The 14,993-nt window shown below is 43.2% G+C and overlaps 1 protein-coding gene and 1 long non-coding RNA gene across 9 annotated transcripts in view; one reads left to right on the forward strand and one right to left on the reverse strand.

The window, feature by feature from the left end:
- The window catches only part of ZNF185 (zinc finger protein 185 with LIM domain), a 171,398-nt gene that overhangs the window by 97,124 nt on the left and 59,281 nt on the right, over positions 1–14,993 (forward strand). For all 8 annotated transcript variants that reach the window (XM_033946215.1, XM_033946214.1, XM_033946210.1 and 5 more), the window contains one exon: positions 2,288–2,371. In XM_033946215.1, coding sequence (XP_033802106.1) covers positions 2,288–2,371 — 84 coding nt within the window. The remainder of the gene's footprint in view (positions 1–2,287; positions 2,372–14,993) is intronic.
- Positions 309–14,462, reverse strand: LOC117361199. Its single transcript, XR_004539601.1, has 3 exons — positions 14,396–14,462; positions 4,365–4,419; positions 309–356 (listed from the first exon to the last, which is right to left on the reverse strand). It is a non-coding gene; the product is annotated as an uncharacterized LOC117361199 (long non-coding RNA).

The raw sequence follows: 14,993 nt of genomic DNA on the forward strand, positions 1-14,993 counted from the left end.
TAGGTTACTATGAGAAATCAGAATGTCAACACTAGGCATGCAACAGAGCAAAGCCAGGACTGGATCAGTGTAGTTTATTTGGATAAGGTGGCAACCTTAAGTCTGAAGCATCCTGGCTACCATGTTAATAGTGTCTATGAATATCTTGGCATCCCAAGTCCTCTAAATTTTTCTTCACACTTTACCTCTAACCCTCTGTTGTAGTTCCTTCCTATTTCTCCTACTGTAAACCGCGTCGAGCTCTACGAACGTGGAGATGATGCGGTATACAAACCTAAGGATTAGATTAGATTAGATTAGAATAAGTACCTAGCGTTTTTGGCTGGCTGTGGCTTTGTCCTGTTGGTTCCATTGTCCTGTGGGAACATAAATCACAGCTAGAAGTGGGAACTGGTTTGTTTCTTCATGGCTAGCTCCAAAAACATTCCCAAATGCCTAAGCCTTTGTTATTATGAGATGGCATTTAAGTGCCTGTTAAATATCCCATCCCACTACAACCTGGTCTTTGTTCTTAAAACTGCATTATTAGGAGCTGAAAAATAGGACAGGATCAAAACAGCTTGATGCTGTGACACTTAGCCAATTATACCACAAAAGCATGAAATACCACCAAAAATAAAGGAGGCTCTCAAGCAGTGCTAGCTTAACAATTAGGCCTAGAATTAGGCAACAGCTTTGGGGGGGGAGGGGGGTGCTGCAGTTGAAGCAAAATGATAGGTCCTGATAGTGACATTATCAGTCCTATTGGTCTTTATCAATGCCATCATTTCCTAAAAGCTGGCAATCAGGGATATAGGGTATATTACTGACTATGTTAGATTTTATTAGATAAGATGATCAAATATACAAACATATGAAAGTATACTATATTACTGCATGCAATAAGTACTTTTGTCCATTCTTTCATATATATATATTTTTCATTGATAGTAATTATGATAGGTCCTGATAGTGACTTAAATGCTAACGTGTACCTCTACATTTTTTATACACTTTTACAGCATCATTGTAGGAGTGATAATATTAAGATGATCTAATTGTTGAGTTTAATTTATCAAAATCTCATAGTGGGGAAGGGCCTCAGGCCTCCAAATTAATTGAGGAAGCACAATGATAAAGGTTTGCACAGATAACCTAATGTGCTTGCACTAGCCCTGGTCTCAAGAAATTTTACCAATACTGCAGTGACCTTCCCTTTCATAAGGATTAATTAATACTATTGAAATACAAACACCCTTCTGGCTTATGATTTTTTTTTTAATGCATTCCCAACAGGCAGCTTAAAAATATATACCTTGTTTGAAGGAATCCCAACATTCATTAGTAGTTCTCAGGAAAGTTTTTAGTTCATAGAGCGAGGAGCATGGAACTGAAATCTCACTAGGCAGACCAAGTATAAAAGAATCACATTGCTGATAGAGAAATTGCTTTTTGAGTATGGCTCTGGTGAGGGGATGAAGGGGCTAAAGAAGAGTAAGATTCTACATACAACACATGCAATTAAAGTTGAAAAATAAAGGAAATTCCTGTGCAAGCAAAAACAATCCCCAAAAATGCCTGTTTAAAACCTGTGACGTTGGGGATTTCCTGTGACTTTTTTTTTTTTGCCTTTGCAATGTATGATCTTTTTTTAAAAAAAATCTTTATTGATTTTTAAACTTTTTCTTATGAGAGTACTGAAATTCCTATTTTAGAAGAACTGAAATATTTGGGAGTACATCTTGATTCTTCACTATTAATGAAACCACATCTCAAATTGGATATTCAGAAGATATTTTTGAAATTGAAATTGCTACTACCTTTGAAAGAATTGATTAGTCTGCCTAATTTTCATACAGTTGTACAAGTATATATTTATATATATATATATATATATATATATATATCCATTGTTTGATTACTGTAATTCATTGTTAATTGGTTTGCCTAAAAAAGATTTATGAGTTTTACAAATAGCTCAAAATGCTGCTGCTCATTTAGGGCTCCTTTTAAAAAGGTGCTTTAGGGCCTTAATGCGCAGAATAGCCGCTACCGCCTCCTCTTGAGCAGGCGGTAGTTTTTCATCTAGCGCACGCTATAGCACGTGCTAATCCAGTGCGTGCACTAAAAATGTTAGCGCACCTTTGTAAAACGAGTCCTTAATCTCACGAAGTCCTTTGTATAGTCACATTATACCAATTCTTAAGCAGTTTCATTGGTTATCCATTCAATAGCATATTCATTTTAAAAAGTTTAATGCTAATTTTTAAAATGATGTTGCACAATGTAATGGTATTATTCTTTTTAGGGAGAAGCCTGGTGTTGAAACTGAAGAGTTAATCTCATGGACTGACTCAGTTCCCTCCAAGCCCATGAATTCCACAGAACAGAGGTAAAGTGTGAGATGGGCTTTGTTGAACTATTGGGGAGTGAGATGAGCTCTCGTCATGCCTGCAGCTATGCTCAACAGAAGCAGTTCACCATCTTAAGAGGGTCATTTCATAAATAATGCACAGTAGTTTTTTTTTAAATTTATTTACATGTTTTGTTGGGGGGGGGTTTCAAGTATTTCTTTATAATCCTTCAACATAGTCTCCCTGCTTTGCAATGACCGAATGACCGAGTCCCAATGTCCGGGAAGTTTCATTATTCTATCCAAGACACCGCTTTTGTTCAGTTGCCGAATGGCTCGGGTAACAGCAGAAGAAAGCTCTTTCAGAGATGCAAAACGATGTCCACGCATAGGTTGTTTCAACTTTAGAAAAAGGTCGAAGTCTGGTGGACTCATGCCTGGACTATAGGGAGCATGAGGTAACACCTCCTAGCCATATTCATGTAGGTTTTCAATGACAACATTCCCTATGTGCGGGCAAGCGTTGTCATGAAGAATGAGTGGCCCAGTGAAGAGCAACTGAGGTCGGGTTTTGTGCATTTTTCTGCGGTATACAGATATCAGTGGAATATCTGTGGTTTCAGAAAGCTCCTCGCATGTCGCATGACAATCTTGTTCAAGAGCATCAGCCACGAGTTTCAGACATCGTTCATCGGTTGTTGATTTCGGCCTTCCTGGTCTTGCATCATCATCTGTGCTCACACGACCACTCCTAAAAACGAGTTGCCCACTGAGAAACTGTATTACGGTCTACTGTTAACTCACCACAAACTTCATGTAACACACTGTGGATTTCGGTCGTGTTTTTGCCACGTAGAGTTTCAGTCTTAATGTACGACCTCTGATCGTCAACAGACACAGTACCCAAGACACCTGCAGCCTCCATTTCCCACACTTTTCACAGTCATACTATGTACACTACAGAGCTCCTAAGCACACGTCCTGCTGCTTCAAAGCACTAAAGTGAAAGTGAAACAAGGTTTACTGCAATTGCATCATCCACTCCCCAATGTTGCCAACCTGTGCATTATTTATGAAATGACCCTCATATTTTAACTCTCGGCATTGCTTCTGCAATGTAAACTGGAGAGCTATGCAACATAAAAAAGTATTTCTCAATATTATTTTATAATTAGCACAGATAGGACCCACCTCAACATACATTCTCTTTAGAATACATTTTTTTCAATAGATCTAGTGATGTAAATCTCATTTTATTTTTAACTTGTTTATAATAAAAGTTCAATTATTTTCCTGTGCCTCCAGGACACCATTCCAAACAATGCTTTTGACTTTACAGGGATTTGCTTGAGGTCACAAAAAGAGCCAGTGGTAGATGTGAACCTTTAGAAATAGAGGCCCTGACATTCAAAAGCCCTTATCAGGATAGCATCATGAGAGCACCCTGGTATTAGCTGGGGAGGTGAGAGGGCAGAGCATGGACAGTACATGCTTTTATCGGGAAAGTAGTGATATTCAGTCTACTATCTGGATAACTTTAGGAATAGGTAAAAAATGAGAGGCTATGATCTGAAAGTGCAGAGTTCAGACCAAAAGATAGGCAATTTATTAAACAAAACAGTGCTTGCTGTAGCCACGTTTCACCTTGAAGGTTTTGAGAAGGGCAAAAAACTGTCAAACAGATGGAATTCAAGAAAACAAAATTAAGTATACTCAAATTGACAAAAAACAACTAAACAATAACTGAATTTTCATGCATGAAACATACATCATATTTCACATACACCGTGAGTACGTGCAAAGATGGGTTTGGATCAAATCAGTACTTACAAAACTCTGCAAGTGCAAACAATAGAACTAAATGAGCTGGTAAAGGTAGACTATATTCAAAAGAAAAATTGTATAGAAAATATGAGTGGTGGCATACTCAGTTAAGAAAGGTGATCTAATAATTACAATAGTACAATTCGGTGAACTAATATGAGTGTTCCATATAAAACAGCCATTGACAGAGAACCAAAAATTAACTTACCTAAAGGGAAACAGAAAAACATCTGCCCCTCTAAAGGTAACAAATACAGGTAAATCTACAAATGATAAAAGCAAAAAAGGGTATTAAAACAGTTTGAAAATCAACATACAAAGCAGCTTGAAAATTCTATTATAGAATACAAGTGTAAGTGTGCCTAAAATGTTAATGGCAGTTGTAACTGTTGGTGTCTAATTGTGCCCTCAAGTGTGTGTAAATATCAGTATTACCGTATTTTCGCGGATATAACGCGCGCGTTATACGCGATTTTACCTACCGCGCATACCCCTCGCGCGTTATATGCCTGAGCGCGGTATAGAAAAGTTTTTAAACATAGTTCCCACCCCGCCCGATGCCCGATTCACCCCCCCAGCAGGACCGCTCGCACCCCCACCCCGAACGACCGCTCGCACGCGCTCCCACCCGCACCCGCATCCACGATCGGAGCAAGAGGGAGCCCAAGCCCTCTTGCCCGGCCGACTCCCCGACGTCCGATACATCCCCCCCCCCGAAGGACCGCCGACTTCCCGACAATATCGGGCCAGGAGGGAGCCCAAACCCTCCTGGCCACGGCGACCCCCTACCCCCACCCCGCACTACATTACGGGCAGGAGGGATCCCAGGCCCTCCTGCCCTCGACGCAAACCCCCCCCCCTCCAACGACCGCCCCCCCCCAAGAACCTCCGACCGCCCCCCCAGCCGACCCGCGACCCCCCTGGCCAACCCCCACGACCCCCCCACCCCCCTTCCCAGTACCTTTGGAAGTTGGCCGGACAGACGGGAGCCAAACCCGCCTGTCCGGCAGGCAGCCAACGAAGGAATGAGGCCGGATTGGCCCATCCGTCCTAAAGCTCCGCCTACTGGTGGAGCCTAAGGCGCGTGGGCCAATCAGAATAGGCCCTGGAGCCTTAGGTCCCACCTGGGGGCGCGGCCTGAGACACATGGTCGGGTTTGGCCCATGTGCCTCAGGCCGCGCCCCCAGGTGGGACCTAAGGCTCCAGGGCCTATTCTGATTGGCCCACGCGCCTTAGGCCCCACCAGTAGGCGGAGCTTTAGGACGGATGGGCCAATCCGGCCTCATTCCTTCGTTGGCTGCCTGCCGGACAGGCGGGTTTGGCTCCCGTCTGTCCGGCCAACTTCCAAAGGTACGGGGAAGGGGGGTGGGGGGGTCGTGGGGGTCGGCCAGGGGGGTCGCGGGTCGGCTGGGGGACGGGCGGAGGTTCTTGGGGGGGGCGGTCGTTGGGGGGGGAGGGGGGTTTGCGTCGAGGGCAGGAGGGCCTGGGATCCCTCCTGCCCGTAATGTAGTGCGGGGTGGGGTTAGGGGGTCGCCGTGGCCAGGAGGGTTTGGGCTCCCTCCTGGCCCGATATTGTTGGGGAGTCGGCGGTCCTTCGGGGTGAGGGTGCGAGTGGGTCCTGCCGGGGGGGGGGATGTATCGGACGTCGGGGGGGGGCATCAGGCTTTCAGGATGGGGACAGACCTTCAAGGGGGGACAGGACTTCAAGGGGGGACAGTGCACGGAAGTCAGGGGGGTGAACGGAGAGTCGGGACAGCGCACGGAAAGTCAGGGCGGGCGAAAGGAGCGTCGGGCATCATGCGCGTTATATGCCTGAGCGCGGTATAGAAAAGTTTTGGTACATATCATCGTGATTTCTGCGCGCTATACCCCTGTGCGCGTTTTACACAGGTGCGCGTTATATCCGCGAAAATACGGTATATAAGTTGCATATGTATCTCTGAGATGGACCTGCACATTCCATACCTACCCTTCTAAGCGAGTATGGCATGTACTGTAAATTATAGAATAATACTGAACACTTATGCACATAATTGCCAATTAGTGGTACCAATCACTCACCTAGTATTCTATAATTGACATGAATAGGGTTAACATATGGCTCCAGAAATAGGAGGACGGATTGAGACATCCAGGTTTTACTTCCATTGCTTTCACTGGAAGTAAAACCCGGATATCTGAATCCATCCTCTTTTTTTTCTGGCGCCATATGGTAATCCTGCACATGAACAATTGGGCAGGGGGATTCATCAAGCAGCATTAGGGCCTTCACTTGGGCATTAAGGTCTTAACGCACATTAAGGGCTCCTTTTATGAAGCTGCATTAGGGCATTAACGCACGGAATAGCGCGCGCTACATTGCCGCGCACGCTAGACGCTAACACCAGCATTGAGCTGTCGTTAGTTCTAGCCGCATAGCACGCGGTGTAGCGCATGTAATATCCTGCGTGTGCTAAAAATGCTAGCGCACCTTAGTAAAAGGAGCCCTAAGGGAATTAACATGCATTAAATACTAAGAAGTCAATTTTAGCTCATTAAAGCCCTAATGCCCCTGCAAAAGCTTTAACACTGCTTGATGAATCCCTCCCTGGTGCCTATCTTTAGGCACCAAGTCATAGAATGCCCTTCATGACAATAAATACCACGAGGTCCTTATAGTGTGCCAATTTTTCATTTATAATGCAATACTGCAGCTCTACACTCTCGAGGAACGTAGGGAGAGGGGAGGACTGGAAATTGGCGAATGTCACACCTATATTCAAGAAGGGATCAAGGGGTGACCCCGGGAACTACAGGCCGGTGAGCCTGACTTCAATTATAGGGAAGATGGTGGAAGCTATGATAAAAGACGGCATTTGCGAGCACATTGAGAGAAATGGCCTACTGAGAACAAGCCAGCACGGATTCTGTAAGGGAAGGTCGTGCCTAACGAACCTTCTGTACTTCTTTGAGGGAATAAGCAGTCGGGTGGACAATGGGGAACCCATCGACATCATTTACCTCGATTTTCAAAAGGCTTTCGACAAGGTACCACATGAAAGGCTGCTTAGGAAACTGTGGAATCACGGGGTGGGAGGGGATGTGCACAGATGGATCGAGCACTGGCTGTCGGGTAGACTGCAGAGGGTCGGAGTAAAGGGCCAATATTCTGACTGGCGGGGAGTCACGAGCGGTGTGCCACAGGGATCGGTGCTGGGGCCGTTACTCTTCAACATATTTATCAATGACCTGGAAAAAGAGGCAAAGTGCGAGGTTATAAAATTTGCAGACGATACGAAACTGTGCGGCAGAGTTAACTCCAGGGAGGAGTGTGAGGACCTGCAAAGGGACCTAGACAAGCTGGAAGACTGGGCAAACAAATGGCAAATGCGCTTTAACGTGGAAAAATGCAAGGTCATGCATATAGGGAAAAAGAACCCGTTGTTCAACTACAAATTGGGGGGGGCATTGTTGGGAGAAAGCAATCTTGAGAGAGACTTGGGTGTGCTGGTGGATGCATCACTGAAGCCATCTGCACAGTGCGCAGCGGCCTCAAAAAAAGCCAACAGGATGCTGGGCATCATAAAGAGGGGCATAACTACCAGGACGCGGGAAGTCATCATGCCACTGTATCAAGCGATGGTGCGACCGCATCTGGAATACTGCGTTCAATATTGGTCGCCGTACCTCAAGAAAGACATGGAGGTACTTGAGAGAGTCCAAAGGAGAGCAACGAAACTGGTAAGAGGGCTGGAACACTACTCATATGCTGAGAGGTTGGATAGGCTGGGGCTCTTCTCTCTGGAAAAAAGGAGGCTCAGGGGTGATATGATAGAGACCTTCAAGATCATGAGGGGCATAGAGAGGGTGGATAGGGACAGATTCTTCAGGCTGAAGGGGACAACAGGTACGAGGGGGCACTCGGAGAAACTGAAGGGAGATAGGTTCAGAACGAATGCAAGGAAGTTTTTTTTCACCCAGAGGGTCGTGGACACTTGGAATGCGCTACCGGAGGAAGTGATCAGGCAGAGTACGGTACAGGGATTCAAACAGAGACTGGATGGATTCCTGAGGGATAAAGGGATCATGGGATACTGAGAAAGCTAACCAGAAAATAAATGTAGAAACCCAACCAGGTCGTGCAGGTGCAAGACCGGAGGGCTAGGACTTTGATGGGAAGATAGGACTCAATTAGGAAACCGAGGTGGCATGGGGGCCCCTTCTGGTGATTTAGACAGGTCGTGACCTGTTTGGGCCGCCGCGGGAGCGGACTGCTGGGCAGGATGGACCTATGGTCTGACCCGGCGGAGGCACTGCTTATGTTCTTATGTTCTTAAGTACCTCACGTGTCGAAGTGGAAGATGATATTTTCTTTCTTAAGGGACGGCCACAAGAGGGCACCCGCTCAAACTCAGGGGCGGAAAATTTCATGGCGACACCAGAAGGTATTTCTTCACAGAGAGAGTGGTTGATCATTGGAACAAGCTTCCAGTGCAGGTGATCGAGGCAGACAGCGTGCCAGACTTTAAGAATAATTGGGATACCCATGTGGGATCCCTACGAGGGTCAAGATAAGAAAATTGGGTCATTAGGGCATAGACAGGGGGTGGGTAAGCAGAGTGGGCAGACTTGATGGGCTGTAGCCCTTTTCTGCCATCATCTTCTATGTTTCTATGTTACTGCAGTGTGCCTGATCTAAAGGATTGCCTTCACGTCCTCACAATGACAAATCCTCAGTGCTTTCCTAAATTCTGTTACTGCATCTGCCATCCCTGCCTGCATGAAGAGGTTGTTCTATGTATTCACCAGTCTGTGAAGAAATATTTCCTTGTTGATCCTCTTCCCATTATCTGCATTTCCTCTGAAAGTCTGCTTATGTACTCTACACTTGTGAGGTATCGGAATGTTTCTCATCACACCCGCCTTCTCCTCCTTTCCTCTACAGTACTAAATATTTAGATTTTTTTAAGTCACATTTCAAAGCTGTATTGTGTTCGATTCTTACTTTTAACTCCAGGATTTAAATCATTAACACTCTTGTTACATAAGCCATACTGGGCCAGACCAATGGCCCATCTAGCCCAGTATCCTGTTTAAACAGTGGCCAATCCAGGTCACAAGAACCTAGCAAAAATCCAAATAGTGGCAACATTTCATGCTTCTGATCCAAGGACAAGCACTGGCTTCCACCATAACTGACTTATTAGCAGACTATGGACTTTTCCTCCAAGAACGCTTTTTAAAACTAGCTACGATAACTGTTGTTACCACATCCTCTGGCAATGTGTTCCAGATCTTAACTATTCTCTACGTGAAAAAATATTCCCTCCTATTGGTATTTCCATGTAACATCATAGAGTGTTCCCTAGTCTTTGTAATTTTTGATGGAGTAAAAAATCAATTCACTTGTACCCAGTCTATAACACTCAGGATTTTGTAGACTTCAATAATATCTCCCCTCAGCCATCTCTTTTCCAAGCTGAAGAGCCCTAACCTCTTTAGTCATTCCTTGTTGTCCATTACCATTTTGATTTTCTTGGAATTCCTTCATCTAACATCTTGTGACTTATGTCTAACTCTCAAGAACCTTCTTGTTCTATTTTCGCTGAAAGATATCCTAATTTTGGGCCTGCCCTAGTCCCGCCTACAACACCCCTCCCCTCCTTGCTATTTAGACAAGCTTAGTGTAAAACATAACATAACATAAAATTCAATTTCTAGACCGCATAACCTTGCAGTTCTAGGGCCTCTTCTATCAAACTGCGCTATCAGTTTGTAGCGCAGTGAGCCACTCTGAATGGCCTGCGCTACTCCCGACGCTCATATAATTCCTATGAGTGTCGGGAGCTGCGTGGGCCATTCAACGCGGCTCTCTGCGCTAAAAACTGCTAGCACGGTTTGATAGAAGTGGCCCTAAATAAAAATAAAACAACTAAATTATGCCTTTTCAAAAAATTGCGATTTAGACATTTTCAGCAGATGGATTCTTGTTGAATTTATGATCCTGATATGAAAGCCCTGCCTCTCTGGTGGTATTTGAATTATGGAAAGAATTTCTAATTGTAGTTTCAACTTGCTTTATTTTTTTCCATCCATAACTGATCCCTAGCAAAAAAGCAACAAAGACAGGTTTTTCCAGAAATAATGACAACAAGGCAATGGTATGTGTGATTTATTAAGGGTTTGATTCACTCTAGAGAATGACACGGTGACAAAATTCATCACCATTCCCGTCCCCGCAGATAACCGCGGGAAACCATCTTCATGTCATTCTTTAAGGAGAGAGGGAAGAATCAGAGTATAAATGGCCACAACCATTAACCCACAAGCTTTGCTTTGAAGAATGCTGGTGTAGAAGGACCGAGGTTGAAACAGACACTACAGAATGACAGTCTCTGGTATCCAGAGCAGATATTGTGATGTCATAATGCCTCATTCCACCAGTGCCTAAGAACCAATCACATCAGTGATGTCACAATGGCTTCATTATCCTTGGCTCACATAAGAATCAGAGTATGAATGGCCACAACCACTGACCCGCAAGCTTTGCTTTGAAGAATGCTGGTGTAGAAGGACTGAGTTTGAAATAGACACTAGAAAATGATATGGGATTATTTCCCGCGGTTATCCGCGGGGACGGGAAAGGTGATGAATTTTGTCATCATGTCATTCTCTAATTCACTCAGACCAGAGGCTCTGAATACATTTTTGCACAGTTATTTGTCAACCTTAATGAGTCTATAAAAAATCATAACATTTGCTGGTCGTCCCCTCTCTTAAATCCATTAACACACGAAGACAATATATTTTTTTCAGTTGTCGCTCCACAATTGTGGAACTCCCTTCCAATGCACATAAGGGAAGAACGTCTCATCGATAGGTTTAAAAGCAAGTTAAAATGCTTTCTTTTTTAAAGATACTTTTGACTGCTAGCTTTTTAACTTTTAACTTTTGATCTTTTCTTAATTTATTTTTATTTTTTCCCTCCCTATTGTTATAGCCTTTACCCGTCTCATTTACTCTCATACATTGTATTTCTTCCCCCTCTTCCCTTTTGGCTCTGTTTATGTTAAGTGTTGTGTCTATGTTACTTGTATCAAACCCCTGTATTTGTATTGGTTGATGTATTATTTTTAGACTTGTTCATCGCTTTGTATTACGATTAAGCGATTCATCAAATTTTAAATAAACTTGATAACTATAGGCAGCATCCTCCTGTGCCTTCACTATAGAGAAGCTATTGTGACTCAATGCAAATTAGGGCTCCTTTTACTAAGGTGTGCTAGCGTTTTTAACGCACGCAGGTAATTACCGCGCACTACGCGGCTCGAACTAACGCATGCTCAATGCTGGCGTTAAGGTCTAGCACGCACGGCAGTTCAGCGTGCGCTATTCCGCGTGTTAAAGCCCTAACGCAGCTTTGTAACAGGAGCCCTTAGTTATGAGTTCATTTCCAAAGGGAGAAGCTTATCTTCGGGGCACCTAGTGCAAAAGACCTCTCAATTTTAAATCACTCTCCCTGCAATAACTGATGTTCTAACAAAATCGAAGCAGTATAAACTTTCTGGGAGATGAATCCTTAGACCAGTTTTTCCTGAATGCTCTCTTGGAGGCATACCTTGCCAGTCAGATTTTCAGGATCATCATAATGAATATGCATGAAATAAATTTGCATAAAGCACATCAAGCAGCATTGTGGGGTAAAGACCTAGATCAACTGCTTTCGCCCACTACTTATGAGGAATTCAGAAAACGTCTAAAAACTCAACTGTTCCTAAAGTATCTAGACAACTGACCCACTCATCTTCTTTCTCCTCCATAGTGATTCCTCTGTCCTGTTAATCTCTTTCTCCTCAACAACGCATTTCCGGTCCTATTAACTCTCCTCTTCTCCCCTCTTAAATTCAATCAATTTGTACCTCGCTTAATCTATTGTAAACCGCATAGAACTTAACGGTATTACGGTATATAAACTGTTATTATTATTATTATTATCTATTGTAATAATCCTAAAAACCTAACTGGCTAGGTGTGTCTCCAGGAGAAGGTTGAGAAGTGCTGCTTTAGCCCTTATGCTATTGTAGTGAGCATAAATACAGTAGAATCTCAGTTAATAGTGTCTCAGTTAACCAGCACTCCCACCCAGCCGGCAAAAAAATTGCCGGTGAAAAAAAGATGTCCCCTGAAGCACCAACAGCGGTCCTGAGCCACAAACCCCCCTCCTTCCCTCAAGCCCCTTAGTGGCAGAAGCAGGTGGTGTCCTAAGCCGTGAACCCCCCCTCACTCCCTCTCTCCCTTCCTTACTCACAGGTCAACAGGAGGCAGCCTCAAAACAGGCTGTTCGTGGCCAGCCCCGGCAGGGCCTTTCCTTTGATGCATCACTTCTGACGCAGCAGAGGAAAGGCCTGCCGGGGCTAGCCGTAAGCAACCTGTTTTGAGGCTGCCTCCTGCTGACTGGCTGTGCTTTGGGTACAGAAGAGAGGGAGGACACTGTCTGCTTCTGCCACTAAGGGGTTTAAGAGAGGGAGTAGAACTTTCTGGTTCAGGACCACTGCCGCGCTGATGTTTTAGGGAGAGCAGGAGGGAGGGAGTTGAAACTGTGATAGACAAGGTTTCTAACACACTCTCAATTAACCAGATAAATAGTTACCTGGTATCCACCAATACCTGTGGGTGCCGGATAGTTGAGATTCTACTGTACATTGCAAAATCCTTTCGATATCTTCTCTTAGATTCAAACAATTTTTATTGATGCAAACATCATCAAATACAGCAAATACAATATCAAAGCATATCAATAATGCATCAACTGTTATAATATAATATACACAATAAAAGACAAATTCCAATTTCAATAAACCCCCACTATATCTATATGTGTTTGAACCTTTACCATTCCTCTTCACTCCCACCCCTCCCCATCCTATAGTACTCTCTACCCAATGATACTCTCTTCATTTAAGTAAATAAAAGCCCAATTAAGAGATCCAACTTAAAATCGCACTACGGCCTTTAGGATGTAAGTCTTGCAAATAAGAACCCCAGATTTTTATAAATAACATATTTCGCTTTCTTATAATTCCAGCATCTCTAGCTTCCCAAATGGCCAGCTGATGTAATTGGTTTCGCCAATGCCAAAACCTCGGAGGATCGGGGATCGTCCAATATTATAATATACATTTTCTAGCCAAGAGACTCATTTTCCTACACAACACCCTATTTCCTTTAGGTAAATGTCCAACAGCCTCTGGCAAATCCAAAATAAAGAAAGAAGGAGAACTTCTCTTAATGAATGCTGAATTAATCCAAACTCTTTTTTGCATCTAGAGAGCAAATAACAATTTTTCCGGACTTGTCATATAGCAACCTTCAAAAATATTTTACCCTTTGCAATTATTTATTGCTGATGTCTGGATCATATTTGTTGTAGCTCACCTTGGGTGAACTTCTTCAAAAGAAGTGGTAAATAAATTTGAGTAGATAAATGGCTTCATGGTTCCTGGAATCCATTGCTTTGACTCCTGGCTGTTTGGGAAATTTGATATAACCATTCAAATATAAAATAGAAAACGATACTCATCCTCATTGCACACTTCACCAGTCAATTTTATAGTCAAGTATTTCTGCACTGTTAATACTGAGGGAGAAAACTGGTCTCAGAATATTGTTAATCCAACAGATGGGGATAGGAAATTCTGTAAAGACAGTAAATGATATTTCATGTGCCACCTTAAAGAAAGAATAATATGTGACTGAAAGGTTAACCCTGGAATGCAAGAATATTCCAAAATCAACATCTGATAGAAGGATACACCTATCTGTCACCTGTCACAGTATCAAAGGTTCCTCTAGCTTTGGCCAAAGAACAAAGTGATTTGGGTTCTTTATGTGCATTAACAGAGAATGTACCAATAATGGAAGACGCACAATGCAAGCTAGAAAATAAACAAACACACTTATAAGAAGGGAAGTTATAATAAAGCAACCATTGTACAATAAAGTTTACAATACTCTGAACCACAATTAAATTGTAGTTTTTGTTAGTCTTTGTTTTTTGAAGCAGAGAATTAGAGTACCAATTCCTGAATGTTGTAATGCCAAAGAGAAAAATCTTCTCTCATCATAGAAACAAATAGAAGAACCAAAAACTTATCTAGGACTAAATCTTAGCATAACAAAACATCTACTGCAGGGGGCTAGATAAGACAACTCATCAACATCAGGTCTCTTTCTAGTATACGTTCTACATGTTTCACATACCACAATCTCTTGGGCCACCTCTTCTCTGTTTCCATCAAGTCTGCTACTCAGTTTCATTGTTTATTAGGATCAAAACAAAAGAGATGTTGAAAGCATATTACAGCTCCTCCCTCTTCAGAGTTTTTTTTTCCTGTATCAACATACCACTGGAACAGGTTTTGTGAAGCTTATAGTAGAAAAAGGGGAGAATATGAGTTTGAATCTGCTCCAGGTCAATCAGAAGTGTTTTGGCTCGTCAGTGATAGGATTTTGAAACTGAAGAGCCTGGAAGAGGAGTGAAAGGAAGGGAGGAGGTGATTTGTTGACTCACCTTATGTTCAAGAATGTGTCACATTGAACAGATGTATAAAAAGTGGACTAGTTCTGCAAGAGTTAGTTGAGTTGCAAGGCGCCAGAAAGGCAGAGAGAATTCACAAAGACAAAGAATTCAGGTGAAGTGAGTTGGGAATAACCATCAGAAAAGTGTTTAGAATATGGAGCGTGTCCTTGTCCAGTGAGCTGTTGTCCGCCAGGAACATCTTTACAGCGTTATCTAAGCAGTCAGACTTCCTTTCCTGAAGATGTTAAGCAAAGCAGGAAGATTTTTTTCTAGATACAA

Source organism: Geotrypetes seraphini, chromosome 5, assembly GCF_902459505.1.
Source record: "Geotrypetes seraphini chromosome 5, aGeoSer1.1, whole genome shotgun sequence".
Lineage (NCBI taxonomy): Eukaryota > Metazoa > Chordata > Amphibia > Gymnophiona > Dermophiidae > Geotrypetes > Geotrypetes seraphini.